The sequence below is a fragment of the Phodopus roborovskii genome, unplaced genomic scaffold (genome assembly GCF_943737965.1).
Source record: "Phodopus roborovskii unplaced genomic scaffold, PHOROB, whole genome shotgun sequence".
NCBI lineage: Eukaryota > Metazoa > Chordata > Mammalia > Rodentia > Cricetidae > Phodopus > Phodopus roborovskii.
Window position 1 is genome coordinate 39,098,459 of NW_026126410.1, and position 25,461 is coordinate 39,123,919.

At 38.7% G+C, this 25,461-nt stretch overlaps 1 protein-coding gene across 1 annotated transcript in view; it reads left to right on the plus strand.

The window, feature by feature from the left end:
- Positions 1-25,461, plus strand: part of Ctnnd2 (catenin delta 2) — a 791,514-nt gene that overhangs the window by 383,617 nt on the left and 382,436 nt on the right. Inside the window, exons 4-5 of the mRNA XM_051182606.1 lie at positions 19,997-20,031; positions 20,608-20,721. Of these exons, the coding sequence (XP_051038563.1) occupies positions 19,997-20,031; positions 20,608-20,721 (149 nt within the window). The remainder of the gene's footprint in view (positions 1-19,996; positions 20,032-20,607; positions 20,722-25,461) is intronic.

Below are 25,461 nucleotides of genomic sequence, written 5' to 3' on the forward strand. Positions count from 1 at the left end.
GCCCTCGATGGGCAAAACTTAAAGCTAATTCAAAACAATACATTGTTCTTCCACCAAGAGTAAACAATATTTTTTAATTGTTATCCTGAATGTATATAGTTTCCACTAACATTTATTTCTGCTGTTTAGCATCATTTCTTGTATTTTATAATACCAAATCACTAAACAAAATCTACACAAAATACATTTTGAGTATTCACAAAAATACTCTGGTTTTCCAGTCTCTCAATTATAAAACTGTATCTACAGCTACTCTACTCTTTCTTACACAGAAATGACATGTAGAAAATCTCAATACATAAATTGTTTTAGTGAAACTCACATATTATTACCATGCTATATTAAGCAAGAGAATTGTTCCTATGTCGAATGTGTCTGTTTATCCTTTGTCTGAGCTTTGAAAGAAAGACATGTTTAAAAGGCTTTACACAGTTAAGTATGCCTACACGGGAATGACAATAAAAGGGATGATACAGTCACATCATCATTGTCAGGCAAATGTCAGTCAAACTGCTGAAGTACCAGCATTGCATCTAAAAACTTCTCCATTTCTTAAAGATAACTATTAAATAATTACATAAATAAATGTGCACAGACATGAGCCTTAGAAGATATTAGACAAATAAAATGATAATTCACACGCATAATTGTTTTTCCAGCAATCATAGACACAGCTCCTTCAATATACACATGCATATTTTTCCACATACAGGTCAAGTTTCAATATGTTGTGTTATAAGAACAACATTCGACACAACTCTTTACCCTTAAGGCACTTCATGTAGGTACTCCCCATAACATAATAGGCATGAGAATGCTGAAAGTGGTTTTAATGGTTCTATCAGTGCAGAATGCTGTTCAGTCCTTCTCATTCGATATCAGTTAGGAATTATAAGGAGTACTGCATGGTGAATATCTATTACTACAGAAAGAAATTGAACTGTTGTTAGTTGAGTGATTTATAAGAATCAATGTGATATATTTTTATAAAAACATGAAGCATAGAATGGCTAATGGTCCACAGTATTTTTCTAAATAAGGAAATAATACACTGAGAAATATAGTTATTCTTTCTTGCTCTATTTATGTAAGGTTGATCATAATAAAATAAATTAGCCACTTATATGTATTGTTTTTAATATTTAAGAAGGTTACTTCTATAAATTACTGGAGAGAAATTGGCAGAACAAAAATAAAGATACAGTGCTCTATTAACAAATAGACTTTTCAGCATTCTAATCAGTTTGAGACTTAGTTGGTGTGAAACTTACTGATTTTATATACTCATGTGAATATATGTTAAGCAATTAGGGACCTAACTTACTGAAACTCCCATCTCTGTATTGTCTTATGTATAAATCTTAAAGTTAAACTCGGTCATTGGAGAACCTTAACTGAATTTGAATTCTTCTAAACCGTATTATTTGGGAAGGAACTTGTAAAACGAGTTGATAACAATGAAATAGTTTATAAAATAGTTTATTTCTTGTCTCAATCATTTTGATGCCATCTCTGGAAATCTGTCTAAGGCAAAGCAGCAAAGCCTCACATGGATAATTATCACAGAAGCATAGAAATGTAGATAGTACTCAGGTGTAAAAATTTCTCAAACATGTAAAATTACAACAAATTCAACTGAATGTTAGAAATGAGAGACTATGAAAATACATCCATAGCAGTCTGGTTATAAAGTCAGTAAAAATTACTTACTCAAGTTCCGAAGAAATACTGAAAAAAAAATATAGCTAATATAAACTCATGTTAGCTTGTAGTAATAGGGGAAAATATAGCCAAATGTCCACATATATTTTCTATGGTTTACAAAAGTCTGAATGTTTTAAATATTTTTAACATTACTGATTTTTTACCTTAAATATTTATTACTTATGTTTTTTCTCAAAAATAATCTTATTAAATCAAAATTCATTTCACGGAAACACACATAAAGGGCTCTCATATCTGACATCATTGGGGAAAAACTCAAACTAAAAAGCCAAAAGGGCATATTTGATACTGTAAATTTTGTCAAATTCTATTCACAAAGAAAGAAGATAAGTATGATCCATAATTATGCAAATGGCAGTGTATGTTAGAAAAAGTACTTTGTTAATACCAAGTCACTGATGACTAATAATCTGACTGCCACTCTCCCCTCCTGCCCTGGTGTGGAGCTTTGTGCATTCTTTCAGAAAGTGTTCTACCATCTTGCTGAGATCTGAACACTTTTCATGTTTGCACATTGTAAACATAATGACCCAGTGTCAAAAGGCTAGAGAAGCACCTTCTGCATTTTTATCAACTCTTCATGGCAAGTGAAGTCAGATACTCTGAGACCTTGCATATAGGTGAAAGAATAATTCTAAGACATCACCAGGGTCCTGGTTATTACTTGTCTGACACACCTTTCAAGAAAGTAATTAGCAAGCAAGATCCTAGTATGCTTTTTTTTTCAATTTCCTCTTGTAGCACAATCGTTACCATTTAAAAGAAATTGGTTGTATGCCAAATGGCGACTGCACAATTCCAAACTGATGATCATAGAGACAGCCCTGCTTTACTCAGTGAGCTTCAAAAGAAAATCAAAGGCATGATTGTAGGGAGAGGAGCTGTGAGGGAGTGGGAAGGGTGCAAAGAAGATTACAAGAGTGAAGTGTGAGAGCAACAGAATGCCCTACACACCTCTATGAAATTGCCAAAGAAAGCCTAACCATTGAAAACACAATACTTCAGTAATGGGATCTTAGTTCTTTGCATTTCTTTTCTTGGGGACACACACACACGTATATGTGGTAGTTCTGGGACTCACACTTGGGTGACTAGAGTTGACAACTAGCAATTATGTTCACTGAGACATCTCACTGACTCAATAATACTTTATATATTCAGCTCTCAGATGAACAGAATTACATATTTTTTAACCAAAACCCTGCCCCTTTCTCTCAACCGCAGTTATTTTATATACATTCTGTTTTCACAAAAGACAGAGATTGACAAAATTGATGGACATGATTATATTTAAATTATATTTAAGCTCAGCATATAAAAGCTAAAATACAGTTTTGCAATTTTATAGATTAGACAATATAAGGAATGATTCTGGTACCTAGAAGTTCAACAGAAATTTTTTAAAGAATCATTTATCTGCCCATATTATACTTGTCTGATATATATATAGGCATAAATGCATTTTAAAAGTATACCTTTACCCTGAACTACAGTTAATCTACAGTGACTGTTGGTATATATCCTTCATGATTCTATGAATACTATGAGCGTTTTCAAATGTTAACTAAAAGCTGAGACACATTTCTGTCTTCTCAAATCAGGCATGCTGCCCAGTAATTCTCATGTCAGAATTCTCCACAACCAATCTGTTCTTATCTAGGAATAGTGCATGAGAATTTGGAAATGCATTTATTTCCTCTTAGCATTTCATAAACATTGAAATAGTCTTAAAGTAAATAGCTTGTCTTACTGTTTTTATTTTCTCATATTAGAATCTTAGCAAATCACAGCTTGAGTGAGTCGTCATCAGTTGACCAGGAAAGTAGAAATGGAGCGAGAGGGAGAAAGACATTGCGGCATCTCCATACAACCTGTTGAGTCCATTTAGAGTCACTCCTACACCATAAGTATTTAGGGCTGACCACTTTGTATTGAATAACCAGTTAGGGAGGTTATCCCTAGGTAAAACTAACTATTCTTCTGTAGCTCATCCCACCTGTTGGGGGATGGGAGGGACCCCCTGAGATTTTGCCCATCCCTATTGGAATGTCATTGTCCAGATCTTGTTTAGGTATCATATCTTTGAGATTTCATGGGTGCAACTTCCCTGTCATATATAGAGGGTGCAATCTGTGGTGGTTTGGGTGAGAATGAAACATTCCTCTCCCACACACATAGGCTCATTAATCCCCAGCTGATAAACCGTTACAAAGGGTTAGAAGGTGGGGCCTTGTTGTACCCTTGTTGGAGATATGCCACTCGGAGGGTGCTTTGAGATTTCAAAAACCAACACGAGCCCATCTCCTCTCTCTCTCTCTCTCTCTGTCTCTCCCTCTCCGACTCTGTCTCTGTCTCGCTCCTCTCCTGTCTTCTCTCTCCCCCCCATCCCCCTCTTCCCTCTGCCTTCTCCCCTATCCCGTCCCCCTCTTGTCTCTGCCTGTGGATTAGGATGTGAAACTCTCAGCTATTGCTCCTGCCCTATACCTGTCTTCTCCCCATCTCCTCCCACCCACCCCCCCGTGGCAATAATGGGCTAACCCTCTGAAACTGTGAGAGTGCTCCCTATTAAATGCTTTGTCTCATAGAAGTTGCCTTGGCCATGGTGTCTCTTCACAGCAATGGAACAGTAACTAAGACACAATGTGAGGACAGTAAATTAATCATCAACTAGAATAACTGCAATGTTCTACTCTGAATTCAGGTGTGAGGGAATACAGAGGTGGAATGCGATGTGTTCCACTGAGCAAATGAGCATCTCATAGTTGTACATGAATGTTAGGTGGACAGATTTCTGGTTGGTCACAGGGGCAGCACCCTCTTCCTGTTCTGGCAGTTTACCTTAGCATAAGTCTTTGTAACTTCCTCCCTTTATTTTTCTCTCCTAAACACCAGCCAACTTGACTTACACTTCAAATTATCCATGGGTAGTTATCTACATCTCTTGTTCTATTTCGCCAATGGAGCCCATTAACAAAATTAAGGATGGAGAAGGCACAGTATTGGACCTTCCCTTTTGGGGTAATGGCACAGCTTCTTACTAAGTCACACACAGATCCACTTTCCACAACTTATTCCATCCACCATAAACACATTTCACTATTGAGTCCATTTGATTCAATTAAAGTCCAGTGAATGGTTACAGGAAGCTTGTATAGAAGAGCTGGCTCTGAGGTTATAAGAGTGGGAAGCCTGTCCCTGCTTATATCAGCTGCAGTACTCAGAAGAGTGGCCGCCACACACGGGTTGAAGTAGCTAGGGCAATGTTGGAGAGCTCACTCTGGTGGGCTCACCAACCCTGCAACTATCCAGGCCCAGAACCACAGTTATATGTTGGCCCACCGCAACACCTACCCTAGCTGTAATCTCCTGGAGTACAGGGGCAGTCAGAACTGTGAACCCCAGGCTGCAAGATCTCTATGTCACAGGGCAGCAAGGGGATGTTAGGAGGAGTCCCAGTGAGCTGTCCAACTTCAGTGGTATAGAAGAGACCAGGGATCTTGAACCTGACCAATGGCTCTTCTGGTTAAAGTCCTGTATGTATCTGAGGATAAAGGGGTTTCTGTGTGACTCATTATATCACACTGCAAATTCCATGTTGAGTTTCTCCCTTTCTTCCTGTTTTTTTTTCCTTTCTTCCTTTCTTCTCAAAATTTATTTTTTGGAGGGGGATAGGCAAGACCAGGAGACATGATGTAAAAGACACAAAGAATTAATAAAAAGAAAGTTAAAAGAAATTGTTCTCCATCTAGATATAAGGCAATACCTTAGTTTGCTACCAGTGCCAATCTCTATTATAACTAGTGCTACTGGGCACTTTAATGTTGCTGTGAATTATCGTACTATAGATGTTTACTACTGAAATGACTGTGTTATAATATTCCTATAAAAATTTGACATGAAACACACACACACACATACACACACACAGTTATGTTACTTTACAAGAGATTTCCCCATGTACATTTCATTACATAAAGAAAAAATTCCAACTGCATTTTCTGTAGGAGCACCTAAGATGCATGCTGTTTCAAATGTGTACCTGCACATACAGAGAATTATCAGGGTCCAGAGCCAGGTGCCCCTAAAGCAGAACAGCATTTCTGTGCCTTTTGTGACTGTGGTTTCATCATGTCATTTAGCTTCTCCCATGATAGAGACTCACTCTTTCCACACTCTCCCCAGCATCACAGTATGGCTGACACAGTGACCTACGTGCTGCCTCACACCAAAATAACATGATAGTATCTGGTATCCTACACAGTCCTTTCCATGCACCTGTAGTGTCATCTAGACATGTTAAACTGACTTCAATAAGTCATTTTTTTTCCATCATGTTTGTCTCATGTTGTAACTCCACCATGTCAATTCGGCTGTAGAATTCCTTTTCTTTCTTCTGTTGGACTTTGTCCCATCGTTTCTTTCAAGACCTGACTCAAATGATGTTTGTGTCCAGATGTCCTGCCTGGTGCAGGAAATCTGGGAGGAAAAATCTCTCTCCAGTCCAAGTATTAACACACATAATATGTTCTGATTTACATCACATTCTGTGTTCCTTATTTCTTGATATTTTGTGTGTTGTTTCCATTCTGAACTATAATTTTCTCTAAGCAATAAGACTTAGTACTTTAATAATTTTCTTTAAATATTAGTTTCAGAAATCCAGAGTATGCTGTGCATCTAGAGCTTCTTTTAAATGCAAGATTGAATCATTATGCAATGAAGACAATGCACGATTCCTAACCCACTGTTTCTTCTCTTTTTCTTGAGGATAAAAGTACCTTGCAAAAATTCAATACAACTAGTACATGTACTAGCCAGTCATTTGAGCAGTTTCACTTAGTGTTGGCTGCCAAGGAGCATTGTGCTCAGTGCATACCTGTTTTGATTATCAGTTACACTTTAACAAATAATTCCCAAGCTCAGGGCAGGAACACAAACAGACTAGTTGCAGATCCTGTGGGTAAAGACTCTAAGTGGAGCATATGGGGGGATTTCTCCCATCCTTTGTGGCATTAACCAAGGTCATTCACTTTGTCAGCTGAGCTCAGAAGTAAAAGTTCAAGACCATTTCTCTCATGTATCTGCCAACTCAGTACACCTCTGCACAGCTCCTGTCTCTCCAGCTGGCCAGCTTGGGCTTTCTCATTGCATGGTTGTCATAATATAGCCAAACATCATGTATGGAAGCTGGTGTCTCGGAGGTACTTCTGTGTATTAAAAGGAGCTGAAGATCTCTTAAGACCCAGTCTACAGAAGTTAGAAATTTAAAAGTTCCAGTCCCCTGCTTCTAACTCCTTCCTTTTATTACTATAAATGGGTCACAGCTCTAGGGGAGGAGGAGAGGTAGAGATACTACCATTTCTTCCTAAAGGCTGGAGTTGTGGGCAGAGGGAGACTAGTGGACTACTTAGACTTGTTTCGTAAGGATTAACTGCTTCCCAGAGCTGTGGAGAATCAGTCCAGTAGTTATTGTTTGATTTCTTGACACTCCCATGGATTGATGGTGGGCTTTGCTGAGTACACCTCCAAAGACTTTTGTCAACTTTCACTTTAAGTTGTTGAACACAAACTAGGGGCATTCAAGTAATTTAACACCAGCCTCCAAAAAGGAGCCCAGAAGAAAAACAGAAAAAGAAAAGAAAGAGTCCATACAAATCCCCTGCTATGTAGATTAATCTCAGTAAAGAACAGCTGCAAGATACTGTTGACTTCACAGAAAAAAAATATTTCGGACTACTTTAACACATAGTACAGGCTTACTCTTTTTTTAAACAGTTGTGAGAGCCTTTAAATCTCATAGACTCAACTGCACATCCCTACAGAATATACAGTTCCTTCTGATAGAATGCAGAATTCTTGATTGAATCTCTACAAAGGAAGAAAATGAGAGACATGAAGTATGACCCTTATGCAGAGTTTATTCCTGCCAGACAAACTGAAATTTCATTCCCTGTGCATCATTAACCCTAGGGTTAGACACTGACATTTCTCAAATGTCCCCATTCCAAATTAGGGCATAAAGGATGGTGTTGTTTTTGTTGTTGTTTTGCATAGTCCTGGTGTGTGTGTGAGTGTGAGAGAGAGACAGAACTCTCTATCACATATGTATTCACATGTATGAATGTTGGTTTCTACACCAACATTTCACCCCACTGTATCTGTGTCTTTTCCATTAATGCAACAATTTCAAAGAATCATTTTACATTTTTTATTTCAGTAGAGAAATCAGATTAAGCCTATCATCAATTACAAGTAAAAGAAAGCAAAGGTCACATTTGATTTCCTTGTTATTCCTTCCTGACTACAAAAGGAAAATGAAGGAATCCTGGACCCTGGGGATGGGCAGGATTTTCTACTTGGTGGACAACCATGTGTTCCAACCTTACCCCACTTCCTAGAGACCCTTCTCTCACCTCACTTATGCAAAAATATCAGTCACTTCCCCTGAGCTCCTTTTTATTTTCATTTTCAATTAAGTTGCTTATAATTACTTTATGAAACACCAGGTTTCGTTAGAACATATGTATACATGCATATCATTACACACAGTGTCTTTTCTGTGCAGCAATTTGTCCAGGGCTATAAGACTCAAGGAGTAGGGTAAGAACTAAGTCAACAACACACACTTGCTGCATTAAGACCATTAAGCATCTCAGGTGAGGAAGATTTTGTGATTTCCTCTCAAGCCATATTAAACCAACAAATCAAAATGAAGGATGTCCTGGCTGGCAGTGTGCTTCCTGTGTGGTTCCTTCGTCAAGTCTCGCTCTCACTCTGTTGTCTTAAACAAATAGGAAGTCCTGAGGGGCAGAGCAGGGATATGGTAATGACAAATGTTGCTGCTGACTTTACATTTATCATCTTCTTATAATTGTCCCCAATTAGAAGACACTAGGAACACATCACACAACACTGATAAGTGAAAATGATGTTTCATTGAACAAGAATCTTGAATGAGTGAAATATTGCAAAGGGCTTAATTAGAGAGGGGAAATTAGTTTGCTCAAGTTTATACACTGGACAGAACATAACTGAAAACTGAAGACTTACAATAAAGAAGGATAAAATTCAGTGGTATTTGGAAAGTGTGTTCTTATTGTGTGTATAAATGGAACCCTTGGTCAGGACCTAGAGAAATACTTTCACTTTCTGTCTTTGAAAGGAATATACTGACTTTAAGAGAAGATGGCTGTCATTACCAATGGCTCTGGCTTTCCCAGGAAGAGTGAGGTAGACACGTGATGTGCTTACATGAATGAGACTTTGCAAGATCAAGCCAGACGAAAGTCCAAGCATGGACTGGAAAGAGTATAACAAAGTCCCACCCATTGCTGGGAAGACATTGGCAATCAGTGGCTCCTAGAGGAAGGATAATCACTTGTCTTCCAGTAGATAGCCCACACCCATGAGCACAAAGACAGGAATGAGTACATTTAATCAACACATCACACATGCATGATTGAAATTTTCAAATAATAAATAGTTAAGGAACCAAAAAAAAAAAAAAAAAAAAAAAAGACAAAATCCATTGTGTAAATTTAGATGTGTAAAATACAGATTAAAATTTCACTGTTGCTATAAGTGATTCCATCAGTACAATGTTAAATATAGTTAGTGTTCTTAAAGTATTGACCATATAGGATGAAGGGGGCAGAGCAGGGCATGCCTGATTGGTGAATGTTTTTATTCCCAGCAAGGTTTTGTCCATCAAAACTTTCACTACACGTAGGTGACTTATTTATTCCAGCCATGCTGGACTCAGTGAATGTCCAAATAAGATGGATTTCTTCAAGAACAAGTCAAGGATCCACTTAGGAAGGAGAAACTCTGCATTGCCTCACCATAATGACTCCCACCCAAGAGCACAGTTACTCATGAGTTCCAGTCCCCGAGCTTCCTGGGGTCAGCTACAAAGGGGATGTTGCTGGGTCTCTGTCTTCAAGGATCTCATGGTTCAGTGAAGCCAAACACAAATTATCTTAGCATGCTTTGATAAAGTGATAAAGCAAGGGTAGTCTCACAGATGCAGAACCTGACTCACATGGACCTAACTGAATCACACACAACGAAAACAGACAGCTGAGATGAAGTCCTCAAGGCAGGTTGGAAGTGTCCCCACAGACCTACCAGAGCTCTTCAGAAGAGCCAGGCTTTGCCCTCAAATCAGTAGACAATCTGACAGCTTATGAGCTGAGTTTGGTTGATTAGATTCTGCTTTAGACTATCAATCACAGCTATGTAGTACATAATTGATTGGAATGGAGTCACTGCCAGTCTGAGGAGATGCAGCTATGTTCAGTGAAACTGAAAGGTAGCATGAAGGTCTGTTAGTACTCTGCCCCTCAGAACTTCATATTGTTTAGTTGCCATACCATCTATCAGTCACATATCATATTGTCACATCCCATCCCATATGTAAATATAGTATGTAAATAGCTCATGGAAAGATGCTACTGAAGGTATTTAAGTGACTTGAGGGATGGATCAGTTGGTATCACACTTTGCAAGCAGAAGAATATGAGCAGCAATCCCTCAAAACCCACTTTAAAAAGAAGACATGGTTGCATGTATTTTAAATCCTAGAAGTAAGAAGTCAGAGAAAAATGGGGAAAGAGAAATAAGAATTTAGCATTATCAGCATAGATTTTTTTGTTTATACCGTTCTGCTCCAGAGTGCTTGACTCAGGTACTTCAGCATTGCAATCCCAGATCGCATGGTCTGTGGCTGTGCACATGTGGGCATTGGGCTCCTCCACCTCCAGGGGAAGCGCTGCACAAAGTCGCCCCCAGTTTTGTTTCACTGTGCACTGACATGCATTTGTTCAGCATTCGACTCTTACCCAGGAGTCAAAAGAGTCAATGATGAAGCCCAGCTGTGGCTTCTGTGACTTCCCTCCCCCACTAACCCCTGGTCATCATTTTATCTTGGGTGTTGGCTGACAAGAGTAAGAGAGATGAGATAACTCCTTGGTAGCTCATATTTCTGAGAAGATCTTGTCTTCTTCACCTAGAGCCAGTTCGGATTCAGAGGCAAAGCCTGGCCTTGTGGAGCTGTTGGCACTCCTGCTTACTCTGAACTTAAAGGCACATGCATAATTTGGATGAGCCCCGAGTCTCATTCATGGTTCCAGAAGGGATCATCTGCATGTGAATGAACTGGAATTGTACATAGCTCTTCCACTCACACACCTGGTCCTCTCCTGAATGGAGAGAATCACTCCTATCCTCTAGGTACAGAGTTCTGTGTACCACTGCACAGGAAGCAACACCAATTTCCAGCCATGACAGTTAGGAGAATGGGCATCAGAGGACATTTATAATGGAAAATAATCAGAAATGTTGTCAACTAGAGTGGTGTTTAAATATCTTAAAGTCTTTTAATTTGCGGCTCTGTGAAAAATTTGACATGTTTTGCCAAGCATCACTGTGGTTTATCAAGAACTCTTATTCAAATCTTCATTCCTTCATGAGCATAGTAGTTCAGAATAAACAGCTGGTTTATACCTGCAAAAGATAAACAGTCTGATATAGTCTTTCAATTCCAAATATTCTATACTAAACATTGGAGAGTAGTTTTAATTCTGTGATTTTAATTTTAAGCACAATATATATGGAAAGCAATGGACATATAATTATTCAAGAAGAGCAATTTCCAGGTATGCAGATAGCAGTTTATGAGATGTGCAGAAAAAATGGGCTCTGCAGGGACCTGCAAATTTTTGGGAAGAACAGGAGAATATCTACCAGGCAACAGCCCATCTTTAATAAATGTTGGCAGTACTGCAATACATTGCATTATGAGAAATCTTCTGGATTTAAAGCACATGCATTACAACTTGCATTTCTTTCTAATATATGAAGCCAAAATATCACTTTAAGTTTTCCTTGAAATTCTAGGACAACGATGGAAAGTAATTTTGTGTCCTGATGAGCAGGGAATCTTAGTTATAGGCCATGAGCTTTTCACCAATGACAGCTCACTTCTTGCACCTGATTGGTGATGTTATATTATGTTGTAGGGATAACACCTAATTCATAGAACAAAGCTTCAGTGAACCTGGGCAGGTTCAGTCAGCTCTGATAAGGAAGAACAGCAAAAGGATAATCACAAATAAACAACACCCTTTGGCCATTCATGTTTTCTGTCCCTCCCTTTCTCTGTCATTATACCAGTATCCCCAATCTTCATTGCATTTAGTTTATATCACATGGGAGAACAATCAAACAGCATCTCCTATACCAGAAAAAAGAAAACTCAGGGGAAAGAAAATGAAGCATTGTCAAACCACGCTCCAGTTTTGTTTTGGTTTTTATTTGTGTATAGTTACAGGTGCATGAAAATACAAGATAATTTACACAGAAGGTTCACTTGCAACTTTGCCTGGTTCCCTTTACAATTTAACATGTAAGGCATTGGTATACTCCAGACTCCAGTGTTTTTTATTTTTAATGTACTTCCCTCTCGATTCTCTGCTCCCCCTCTCCACCCCTGTCTCTGTGTGTGTGCCACTACAAATGTCAGCTTAAAACAATTACATCATTACAAGGCTCACCTATTCTGCATCCTACCCATCCTTAATACTTGGCCATCATTAATCTCCGGTCCTCTAGCTTTGTATTTCAAGACAATGACTTCTTCTTTAAGGCACCTTAGTTATTTGAGAAACATTACCCACTGTGTATAAAAAGCCATCCTTTCCTTTGCTGTAGAGGTTTCCATGTGTGATTTATTGGTACTACTCACTGCTCTGTTGATGAGTTATGTTTGCTGGTATTCCAGCCCTTGGTAGTTATAAATATTTGTACATCCACTTAGTTTTTCACTAAACCTCTGGATAAGGTTTAGTGGCTTATATGGTCAAAGACTGCTATGACCCTTCAGGAAATGAAGACTAGAGTATGTATATTCATGTTACCTGTGTGTGTGTGTGTGTGTGTGTGTGTGTGTGTGTGTGTGTGTGTGTGTGTGTAGAATAGATGAATGAAAAGCTGAGAGATTTATGTACCTGAAAGTAATAGAAAAGTGAATCCTACACATGTTCCACACTCATACACACAGTCACAGGAAGCAATAGAACAGGAGTTTAATTTCTTTTTTACTCAGGAGTTGAGGTATTTTCATGGGGACAACTTAGAGGACTGTCACTTTGGAAATCTTCACATCTATCAGCAAATAGGAACCACTCTTTCCCACTCTCTCCTTTAAAATACAGTCATGAGCAACCAGCTTCCAGATCCAGAGCTCTGAACTCCAAGAATCAGAAAATAGAGTGCTCAAATTAATAAACCTTTGACTGTGACTTACAAAGAATGCCAAAGTTAACTGATCCATGTAGCGATGTACAGTACAGTAGTATTAACATATAAACTACACAAATGGCTCTTTAAATTCTTTGGACAGCACTTTACAATAGGAGCCCTGGCAATCAAAAATTATAATTTACTATACTCAAATTTGTGGAATGCGCACTGGCAGAAGTACTATGATAGTTTATTTTCTAATGTAGTTATATTTCTCCAAGTACAATAATTTGCCTTATGTACTAGTAAAATCATTTAAAAAATAATTTCTAGCCCATGCATGAGAAGGTTTTCAGGATCCATGGAAGGAGATACAGCATGAGAAATTCATATTTTATAATACACCATTTTTGTTGCTGCTTTCAATATTGGATAGTGTACATAATATGCCTCTTATAATATAGCTACAATCAACTCTGAAGCTATCAAATTAATTTCAAGAAGAGAAACTTGATTTCATTTCCTTCCCATGGTAAGAGTTCAGCTTTTGTGTAGCTAACACAGTTTTGGATGATGGAGCCTTAGGCTAATTCTTTGTGGTTGTGACAGACTGGAATTTTTATTGCAAAAGAATTAAACCCAAATGGAATACATGCTTTTTCTATCTTGCTTAGCTCTAGCTGGCTCCCTCCCACATGTGACAGAGTTGTGGCCCTTTGTGATACACACAGGGGCAACTTATACTCAGGCTACCCTGGGGGATCGTGTGTGCTTTGCTCTATCAACTGCTTGCGTATTTTGTCAGTCATCAGTGCCAACAGAATTAGTTTAGGAATGTGGATTTCTTCTGCCTCAAACTGAAAAGAAACTCCTAAGAGCAATTTGAGTCCTGTATGTTTTCTCACATGGTTCTGAAAACAGAAAATGTTGCTGGTTTTCACTATAGCAAAAGTGGTGGCAAATGCCAGGAGAGACAGCCTGTATGGCACTGGTCGAAGAAACTTACAGTTCAAAAGCAAGCCTCCTTTCTTTTTAAATCCTATATCCCTGTTTTAGTGCTTATTTTAGTTTTGGTGAAAGCATAAATTCTGCAGAACCTGTGATGTAGTCATGTGGTAATATTTAGCTGTCCCCAAGCAAAGACAATTTGAATTCTGTGCCCCATGTAAGCTCCCTTTGTTTTGTGAATTGGCCATTCTTTCCCAAGCATTGGTTCCTTGTGATTCTAATCAAGATGCCCCTCATGATATTAAATCCTATGTTCCTATCACTGTTCTATGGGCTTAGGTTCTTTACAGTCTTAGTTTTCATAAATCTCTATAAGAAATATATCCCTGCCTTTCAAAAGAAGAAACTGTCCATTAGACAGCAGATATGCCAAAGGCCCAGTTGATTTGCATACGAACTCCTTAAACAGGACTCTTGATAGAGCACCTCTCAGCTCTGTACACTTGATTGTAGACAACCCTATCCTGTTGGCACTTATGTGAATCCACTTTCCAATCCTGAAACAAAATACCTGAAATAACTAATGTACACAGGTTAAAATGTTTATTTTGGCACCCAAATTTGTAGGTTTCTTTCAGTGATTGGTTGAATTCATTACTGAGCTTATCACAATGAGAAAACTTGACAACAAAAAACTCTTCACCCCACTTTTCTCATACAACAGACAAGAAGAGGCCAGAGTCCCACAATCCCTGTTTGGGGTCATCTTCAATGACTTACACACACACACACACACACACACACACAGAGAGAGAGAGAGAGAGAGAGAGAGAGAGAGAGAGAGAGAGAGAGAGTCTCTCAAGAATGCCACAGTCTTTCCATAATGCCCCCCTGGGGCCATACCTTTAACCCACAAGCCTTTGGGAACATTCAAGTTGCAAACTATAATGAAAGTCAGGGTAATCTAGTGATGTCTCCCTATCACACTATGACTATAATATTCAACTAGGGGTGTTTCAGGGACAGAAGCCATAGACAGTAACCAAAGGGTAAAAAGAGGTATTCACCCCAGCAGACTAGGAAACAGAATGCACATATGAAAAAGCAACAGTGGCCATAACAAAGTGCCACATACCAAACAAACCAATTTCTCCTCATTTTCACCACACACATAGCATTCCCACAGTATCTAAAACTTTTCACTAAGGTCATTTTATTTTTCAGTCACTGCCTACATGTGTGAGGTACTGTGAGCAAAATTAACTACAAAAAGCTATTTTTCTATTAAAGCCAGGGTCAAGATACACAGATGGCATCAATAAGAGGACCTTGGTTCTTGTAGGGTTAGAATCAAACATTAGTTTGGAAGCAATTTATTTTACAGCCACTTCAGCTGGCCTATGTTTTAGGTGCTATGCTCTGCATCAAGGCAAACTTAACAAAAGTCTCCTAGTTCTGTACCCTTATTTCATTTTGAACAGTGTTGGGAGCAATAATGCCCTGCATGGTTCAGGGTGGAGACTGATGCTTCAGGCATCTGAAAGTCACAAAAGAAAATATATTAGAGCAGGTCCATCAGAGAGAAAGTATCAGTAATAATGGTTTGCTCTATATCTTTTTCTGACGTTAAGAAAACCTCTGAACTTTCATCTATATTCTTTATTAGAAATGGCCCATAGGTGGGTGATGTGATCATCAGAAAAGACAATGGTGGAAACCACTTTGAAGGAGGGTTACGGTGATTTTCGATCTAAACTAGCCTCACCACACACATACTTCATGCCCGCAGAACAGGAAAGTTGTTGGTTGCTAAATAGAAATGTTCTCATATCCTCTACTTCATTATTTTGCAGAATTCTGTGATTTTCCTCACATTTGACATGGAGGGGGAAAATTAATTTCTTAAAATTTTTTCAACCTTTTAAGCTACAGCTATCCTATTCAGCAAGTGCAGCTCCTCCACTACCAGCAGCGGCCAGGCCAGACAGCTAGAGCCGAAACCTGAGGGAATTCTATTTCCTCAGGCACTGAATCTTTCAAAGCTACTAAGGAAACTTACTTCAATCTCTGTCCCACTAAAATCTCAAGATTCAAAGGTTAAGGTAGAATCCCACTTTCCAGAGAAGCTGAATAGCAAGCAGCTCACCTACCTCACCTCCTCGCATCTCTCAAGAAGTCCTCCGCCTCATTCTTGCCCCTCCTTATAAACCCTTCTCCACCTGGCTCCTCCCTACAGCTTCCTGTCAGCTAGTTGCTGACCCAGTCTCCTGACTGCAGGTAAATTTTATTTAACCATGCATATCTTTGCATCATTAAACAAATATTCCAGAGCATAAACAAAAGTAACAACCCCTTAAATTAATAGTCTGCAACAATGAATTATGTCTTTCCAAAAATGGATTTATCCGTTGTACTAAACTTATTTATACAATTGTGAATGTTTGCTGCAGGTAATCCCTAATTCTGCATATGAGGATATCTGAGACACAGGCCTTGTCCTTGATCATTTAATGAATACTTGGACTTAGAGTTTTGGGATTTTGTTTTTAAAGATGGGTTCACCTTATAGCACGTCATAAGGGGAGGAATCAAGTACATAAAACATGCAATTACATGGAATCCCAGAGCAGAGAAAGGAAAGTATGTACTTAAGGAAACAAAATCCAAGCCAGATTCCTCTGGGATGTCTGCACTCTGTGATCAGTCTTACTGCTAATGCATTTTAGCTGTGTGAAAGAAATCAAGGAAGCCACTGAAGTGATTAATGCTTTTTGTCTGCCCCAAAGGAATATGACTTTTTTCCTGAGAGGACATTTCTCTAATACCATCAAGAGTGGGGTTTTTTTCTATTATAATAGAAATAATAATAATAAAATATTCGTTCTAATTTCTGTAGCATCATAAACCTGAAACACTTTAGAAAGAGAAGAAACAAAGAATAAGTATGTGGTCATATGATGTTATGCAGTGATTCACTTATTATCATAGAGGAACAGATGAACCCCCAAATGAGCAAAAGCAGGGGACCCACCTTCTCTTTGCAAATATTGCCTTGGGCCACTTCCATCTAGCCCCATCCTCTGCAAGGGCTCAGTCAAATGGGAAGAACTACCCGTGAACACCAATGATGACACATTCCTCTAGTGATTGGTGTGATGTGACTTCTACACTGTCAGTCTTCAACCCCAGAGTTTCCACACCACAACACCTTATTTCTCACCTGTGTTCTGTGCAGGCTGGTAGAAGTGTCCATTCTCACAGACCCGTCCCAACCTAGGGCTTAAGATGATAGAAAAATCGGAGAACTTATGCCTGCCCTTCTGTGCTGGGGCAGGAAATGACACCCGGCTCTTCTTCCCTTGGGGCTTTGTGTGACTACCATCTACATATCATGGGCTGGGTCAAAGTCCCAGAGACCCACAGGGAGACAACAGGATGCTGATGACCCCAAGGGGTGGTTCACTCATTTGCACTGCTTTAGACACAGGAAGCTTACAAAGCATCCATCCTCCACACCCCAGTGAGTGACTTTGAATTGTGGATGAGGGGTTGGCATTGTGGTGTTGTGCAAGTTAGTTCAAAGACTTGATGAGACTGTTAGTAGCTATGTGGTCCTTAACATCTCTAAGTTCTGCTATTAAAAGAAAGAAAAAAAATAGGTGAGGGTTAAGAAATATGGACCTGCTGTATACTAGGTCTTAGTACCAAATACCTAGATTGCTTTCTGCCTGCTATAATATGGAGATAGTAGCAATTATTTCCTTATATCAGCAACAACAACAACAGTAGTAGTAGTAGTAGTAGTAGTAGTAGTAGTAGTAGTAGAGTTCTCTGAGGCTGCCATGACATCACCTCATCTGCCTGACTTAAAACAATACACATTTATTCTCACAGTTTGGAGGGCAGAAGTTGGAAGCTCTTGTGTCAGCTAGGTGATGATTCCTTACAAAACAGAAGAGGAAATTCCTCTACCACCTCCACAAACCTCTTCCTGATTGTGTGGCTTCCACTTGCTTGTGTCTGAGTCACCTCAGTCTTAGCTCCCTTCTTTACTTGTCCATCCCCATGTCCCTGTGGGTCCTCTTAAGTCTCATATAAGGATATTGTATTTAAATATCTTCTGGAGAAGACCTGACAGATGACTGTTAAGTGATAATTCATCCTCAAGACACTCTGTACAAATATTTTACCTTGCACAAGTTTCAAGACTTTTATCTAGAGTTTATTTTTGGGGAAAGCCACTATTCATCCCACTACAGTAAGAGAATGTTTTCTATTATTACAAATTGATGGCATATACACTTAGAAGGTTATGCCACCTTGAAAGCTTGTCCAGTCTTAATATGCAGAATAACAAAGCTTGGATCAGCACTAAACCAACAATGAATGTCTTATCTAGTAATTCTGACATTCATAGCACTTAAGGACTGTATAACCTTAATGTTTACAGCAGACATTTAGCCAAGCCTACATATTTTCTGAGCTTTTAGGTTTCTGGTGGGGCATCACCTATACATTTAAGAGGTGCTACAGATGATTGTGATATAAATAATATGTACTTGGAGTTACTCAGAATGCCCAGGTTCTAGTGTGGTTTCTGAAAATGGCCAATGGTATTGATATATAATATTAGAACCGTGACACCAAATGCTTGATAAATAGTATTCTTAAAGAAATAGGATAGTCGTGGTGGCTATGGTTAAAGAAGTATCATGGTGATTCTTGAATTTTTAATATTAAACAGTTTTATATTCTATGTTACCTACTAAGGGAAGCTGCCTTTCATTTTAAAAATATTGACTTGTGTATTGCATTCCCATGGTAAGGGTTGAACTTTGAGGTTAGAAATAGCTTTTGTATAATGCTGTATCTTTTTAATGCATGTAAGAGCTTCATGGAAATGAATTTGTAGTTACCTTTTCATGTGTCAGATCTGTCTTTAGCTCTTAGCATTGTAAAAAAATTTTCCATTTTGCTAATATTAGTTGGCTCAGGAGCAAGACACCCTATAATAGTCACTCATTTCTAAAGGGACCATTCTTGTTCTCATTTACATCAATCATGGCTTTTCTGAGTGCTGATTTATACCAGAATTCCCCTTTCCCACATAAATGTATTCAGAAGCTGCCTCTAAGGTACAAATTAAGGGTCTAAAATCCACTTACTGTTAAGGGACTGATGAGCCATTCATGGAAGCTGCTTGATCAAGGCAAAAATCTGGTGAAATACATGTAGAAAACCATTCTCAGGATGCTATCTGCCACAGATAGCCCTATTTCTTGTCAGTTATTGACAGAAAATGGGAGTAGTACTATTAGAAGAACATACAATGGAAGTTATTCACAACCAGAAATTTCAAATGTATTTATCTATTTTATAGTTAAAAAGCCATGCAAAATAAATGAGTTATCTCTGTGGGTCTACCTGAAACATCACTGACTTATCCTTCATATATAGATGGAAGGTAGATGGATGGATGGATATGGATAGATAGATAGATAGATAGATAGATAGATAGATAGATAGATAGGAACAACTATTTGGATCACTTTTATACGATACATTGTTAGGAATTTCAAAATATACATTCAGTTGGTGGTAATACATTATTATTTTTAAGTTACATTATTTGAGCCACACAGTCAACTAGAAAGAATAATTTATAGGAAATGCTGAAGTAAAGGCAAAAGTTATTTTATCTTGTTTTTAATAAAATGGGGGTTTATATTTCTTTATTAGGCTTTGTTACAATGTCTAGTACTATGCAGCCTTGTATTTCAAAATAATCCACAATGAGTAAACCTGAATTATCCATAAGATATTGGATTGGATTTTGGGGTGGGGGGGATGAGCTATCTTTATGAAAATTACTCAACAAAGTCCATTTATAGTGTGGCATTTATAGTGTGCTTCTGTGAAGCAAAGAAGGATATAGGTCAAAATTAAGATTCTGTCTCAACGGGCCCTTTTCCCTTTGTGTAGACTTGGAGCCTGCTCTCCTGCCGTAAGGTCCCTGTGTGTAGTGTTTAGAGCCCTTTCCTTGTGAATCAGTCGTTACAACTGTGTGTTCTCTTTCTTGCAGTTCAGCAGGGGAGCAGTTTCATTGGCAGACACAAGGTAAAGTGTGGCCGCTTGATGGAATCTTACTTCTCCTACATGTACCTTTACTGATTAATTTTCTTATGAACTATAGATTTCTAAAAGTGAATTGGGGAAAAAAAACAAGACAGTAAGAATTAAGTGAAGTTATCATGATAGCTCATAATTTGGGGTGAGGGGGTCTCACTTCTCTGAATTTTCTGATAACTGTATCTTCTCCAAGGATACAGATAATTGATTAACTTTTGCTTTTCTGCTTGACGTCAAGGCCTGCAAAGGTGTTGTCTAACAGATGTCATATTTGACTGTTAAATAATAGCCTAAGGTAGTGTTGCTCACCCTTGCTATTGCTGAGACACTTTAGCACAGTGCCTCACGTTGTGACGACTCCCCCAGCCATAAAAATGATTTAGTTGCTACTTCATAACTGTAATTTCGCTTCTGTTGTGAATCATAATGTAAATATCTGAAATGCAGGCGACATGCAACACCTGTGACCTGTGTGCTGTCTGAGTCCCCCAAAGGGGTTGAGAACTGCTGACTTAGGGCTTCAGCATTACCCTGTCATGTTTACTGTTTTATGTCTCCTTTCAGATGGTCAAAAAGACATCGAAGATGAACTTACAACAGGCCTTGAGCTGGTGGACTCCTGCATTCGCTCTCTGCAGGAGTCAGGAATACTTGACCCACAGGATTATTCAAGTGAAAGTAGGTCCAGCAGTAGCCCCACTGGGTTTTGTGTCTTGGCTTTTGTTTGTTTGTTTGTTTTGTTTTGTTCTTGTTTTCTTAAAGCAGTCTCATGTGGCCCAGACTGTCTTCTCACTCACTATGTAGGGAGTCAAGCTTGGTGACACTCGCCTTTAAACCCAGCACTCAAGAGGCAGAGGCAGGTGGATCTCTGTGAATTCAAGGCCAACCTGGTCTACAGAGGGAATTCCAGGACAGCCTTCAAAGCAACACAGAGAAACCCTGTCTTGGGAAGAAAAAAAAAAAAAAAAGAATGACGTTGAACCTCTGATGGATTGTAATCCTACCTCCTCTATCTTTGGGATGCTGGGCCTGTATCTCCACACTCTGGGATGGAAAGTTCATACTAGGCAAGCTCTCGACAAACTGAACTACATTCCCAGCCTCAGCAACCACACATAAGGGAGATAACTAAAATAAAAGTACAGAGACTTTTAAAAACAACATGGGTACAGGTTATGCGAGTTGCTTATTATTCTTGTGGTAAAACATCATGTCCAAAGGGAACATATGTAAGAAAGAGATTATGTTGGCTTAGGGTTTCGGGGTGGTGGTCCATGGTGAGGAAGGCAAGACAGCAGACAGGCTTGGCAGGAAGCTCTCTGATGCCATTTTGTGTCACACCAGGAACCACATAGGGAAAATGAGAATTGGGGCAGGGTATTTACTACCTGTGACATAATTCCTTCTGTAAGTCTTTCTGTCCTAAGCCTCCCCAAACAGTGCCACCAACTGGAAATAATTGTCATTCAAACTACCACAAAAGTCATTTGTACTTAAAGCTTAAATAATAACTTTACCTTTCTTCACTCTCAACAATTTCCTCACCACCAATTAGGTTACATGGTCTCCAAGCCAGCAGTTATAATTTAAGTTGTTCAGCCAGGTTTCAACTTCTAGACAAACATAGTTTATGAACTTAAATATTTGTTTAACCAACACAACAACTGTCTTAAACTTAACTGTCACAATGGGTCATCTCTGGGAGAGGTCTTCATGGCCCAATTATATAACAAGACAGGTTTTCCGTATTATATAATCCCTTTTAACTACTCTGTACTATATCAAAGTTATATGCAACAACTTTTTCTATATTTAAATTGTGTTATGTCTATGGTATTTAAAGATTTATTCATATAGAGTTATGTTTTTCACTTAGAATAATTGATGCTTAGAAATAAAGAGTACAGACACTGCAATGAATCCTTTATTAATAAAGTCCTGTGGACTGATTTTAGCAAAATTTCACAAATCACACTTTCAAAACACACAATATCTTGGTGATGCCAGGATCAAAAAAAAAAAAAAATAGACCTAGTCAGGATTTTAAAGAGGGCAGTGAGATATCAAATCTGTTTTCCCTCATAAAGATGGAGTGAATGGAGCACTACAAAGGAATGAAATAGAACAGCATAGGGTCTGAGTGTTAAGACAAAAATTCAAAACTTAATGATTAACCCTGAAAAACATACAAAAGGTAACAGGATACAGACTGAGCAGGTTATATTTCAAAATATATGTATACATGAATGTAATGGTAATTAATAAAAACACAGGCCATGAATTTGAAAGGGCAAGGAGAGGTATATGTAAGGATTTGGAGGGAGGAAAGGGTAAATGATGTCATTATAATCTCAAAAATAAAATTCATAGAAAGTCCCTCACAGAAGGGGGAAAGGACAAGTCACCCAGAGCACAGGGGAAGTAGGGGGAGGGCAGTGAATGGAGAGAGAAGTAGGAGAAAGAGAGGGGGAGGAGAGGAAAACACGTGTGACTAGGAAGATTGAGCCAGGGTAGGAATAGAAGACAGGAGAGAGAAAGAGAGAGAGAGAGAGAGAGAGAGAGAGAGAGAGAGAGAGAGAGAGAGAGAGAGAGAGAGAGAGAGAGAGAAAGAGAGAGAGAGAACATAAAAGAGGGAGCCAATATTGGTTTGAAGAGAAAACTGAACCCAAAGAAAGGTCTAGAGACCTACAAGTCTGCTGCCAATTAACAATTTGAGCAACCGTGGAAAGGCTACCATAAATGCCCTTCCCGGATAGTGAGATCAACAACTAACTTATCCATGGAGCCCTCATCTAATACCTGTTGGAAACAGAAGCAAACACCCACACCTAAACACTGAGTCGAACTAGAACCCAGATGCAGAAAGAGAGGACAAGACCAGGTTGCAGAAACACATAGAAACAGCTGACCTGAACAAGGAGGAGCTAATGAGCCCCCAGATTGATAGCTGCGAATCCAGCATGGGACTGACTCAGGCCCCCCTGAATATGGGTCTCAGCCAGAAGGACTGAGCAGTCTAAGGGACCTCAGACAGTGGAGCCAGGATGTATCTCTGGGGTACAAAAGGACCTTGCGAACACAACCCCCATGGAGGGATACTCCCTTAACCTAGAAACAGGAGAGAAGCCCTAGTCCCTACTTCACATGACTTGACAGATTTATATAATCCACCTGGATGGCATTCCCCTACATGTGGAATTGGGGTGGAGAGATGGGAGGGGAGAGTGGTTAGGGTGCATGTGAGGGGGCAGAGAGGGTAAAAGGGAGGGAGGGAGGGAGAGAAGGAGGGAGGGAGGGAAGGAGGAAGAAAAGGACAGAGGGAGAAAGGGAGGGAGGGAAAGGAACTGGGATTGACATGTAAAATAATGCATTAAATAAAAAAATAAAAGCAATAAATAAAAGTATTAATTTGACCTTGTCAGTGCACACTGAGATTGAATGATAAAAGAAAAAGTACAAGAAAAGTAGACCTTACTTACCAATTGATAAGCAGAGGGTGTGGAAGTGGTTGCATTGCAGACTGCTTAGGCAGCATGAACAGAGCCTAGGCTTCAGTCCCTCAGGAGGTGCACATCTGAATCTCAATACTATATGGCGATAGGAGAATCAGAAAGTCAAGACTACAGAGTGAGTTTGAGGCCAGCCTGGATTATATGAGTTTCTATCTCAATTAATAAATAGCAAGTAAGAAAATATTTGAAAAATCAACATATTGAATATATTTTCAGCTTTTGTCATATTATTATAAAAATACCTAACTAGGAAATTTTGAAATGAAGAATCAGAGAGAAATTAAAAACATCAGATAAAAAGTTCACATTCACTGATAAAAATTCACACTTTCTCTGTGTTTTAAGGAAGATTAGATACTTTCTATAATGTACTGAGTAGCCTGATTCAAGATAGTTAAGATTTTCACCTAAGCTCTGGTATCCAGCTCTAAAGAAAGGAAAAGTAGCAAAAGCAAACTGTCTGCTAACAAGGCAGCTGCTCTTCAGACCTGTGTTTGCTTTTCTGCATTCCATACAAGTGCACTCACATCAACTTTGCATTGCAACTGTGAGATTTGCTCATTCTGTTACAAAACACTAGTTAACTTTTTCTGTACTAAATAGGGTTACATTGTAAAAATATATTACAATTTCTTTGTTCTCTGAAATGTTGATTGCTATTTGGCTGTTTTCTAATTTGGGATGTATGATATATATATATATATATATATATATCATATATATTAATATATATCATATATATGATATTCATATATATATGAAAGCAGCACCCAAATTTCTGTGCCAAAAGATTCTGAGCCACAGCAATGTAGGAAAGAAATTTGCTCATAACAATTTTAGAAGCACTTGGAGACTAAAGTCACTGTATAAAATTTAGGGGAAAATTGAAAATATCGGACACATAACTATAATTGAGGATATCAATATATTGTTAATGTCAAGTGTTGAAAGGATCTGAAAATTAAAATGTCTGTTCCCCTTATGTCTAGCAATTAGTGATCAGATAAGATAAAAATTCTATCCAAAGGACTTTAACTAAAAGCAATTTAATTAAGAGGCTGTTTACAAAGCCATAGGCAAGATTAAAGGAGCAGACAGTACAAGCTGGAACTCCCGGGAATTAGTAACAAACTGACAGAGGCTGTCACCACTCTTGAACCTGAAGCAACTTGCTAGAACTGGTAGAAGCAGAGTCAAGCAGAAAGAATGCAGTACTGGTAAACCTAACCTCCTTGCTCCTTTCCTACATCCCCACCTCACCCCACCCGCACTTCTGCCAGATCCAGCAAGTGCTGGGCCCCTTGTCAATGGAGGGATTGAAAGCAGTGAGTATGGAGGTCAAAAGTTTAGCAAGCATAGTGGTCTACTGTGTAGTGCAATAGTATCCAGTGTGAATGCTCTTGGTCTAGAAACAGCACATAGATATTGCGCTCTTGGATACATCCATCTAATTAGTGAAAGCACATCAGATTTGGGGAGTCCCTTGTGATTATTCAATCAATGGCTTCATTAGCTAGAATAGCTGTGAACTAGCTAATGCTAAATTGAACCTGGCATCCTGCCCTTGAGTCTCCTAATCCCCACTCAAAGGGGACTGAAACAACACTAAATAAGACTAAATCAGCCTGGAAAAATATATTAAATAGGAAGTTATTTGCATACCTGACCATGGAGTATTCAATTTGTTATATATAAAGCTTTTGTTATTTTTCTTCCCAAGTACTGATTCAAAATAAATGTTAAATTATAGTAATCTTCTCTTCAGAATTCCATGATGAGTAGTAAATACCCAGATATACTAAATATTTTCCAACTGTATTTTTTAAAAACACTGTCCTGAACAGTATGCAAAACATGAACAACCTTTGCCACCATGCCATTTTCTCATACACATATGTGTCACTGA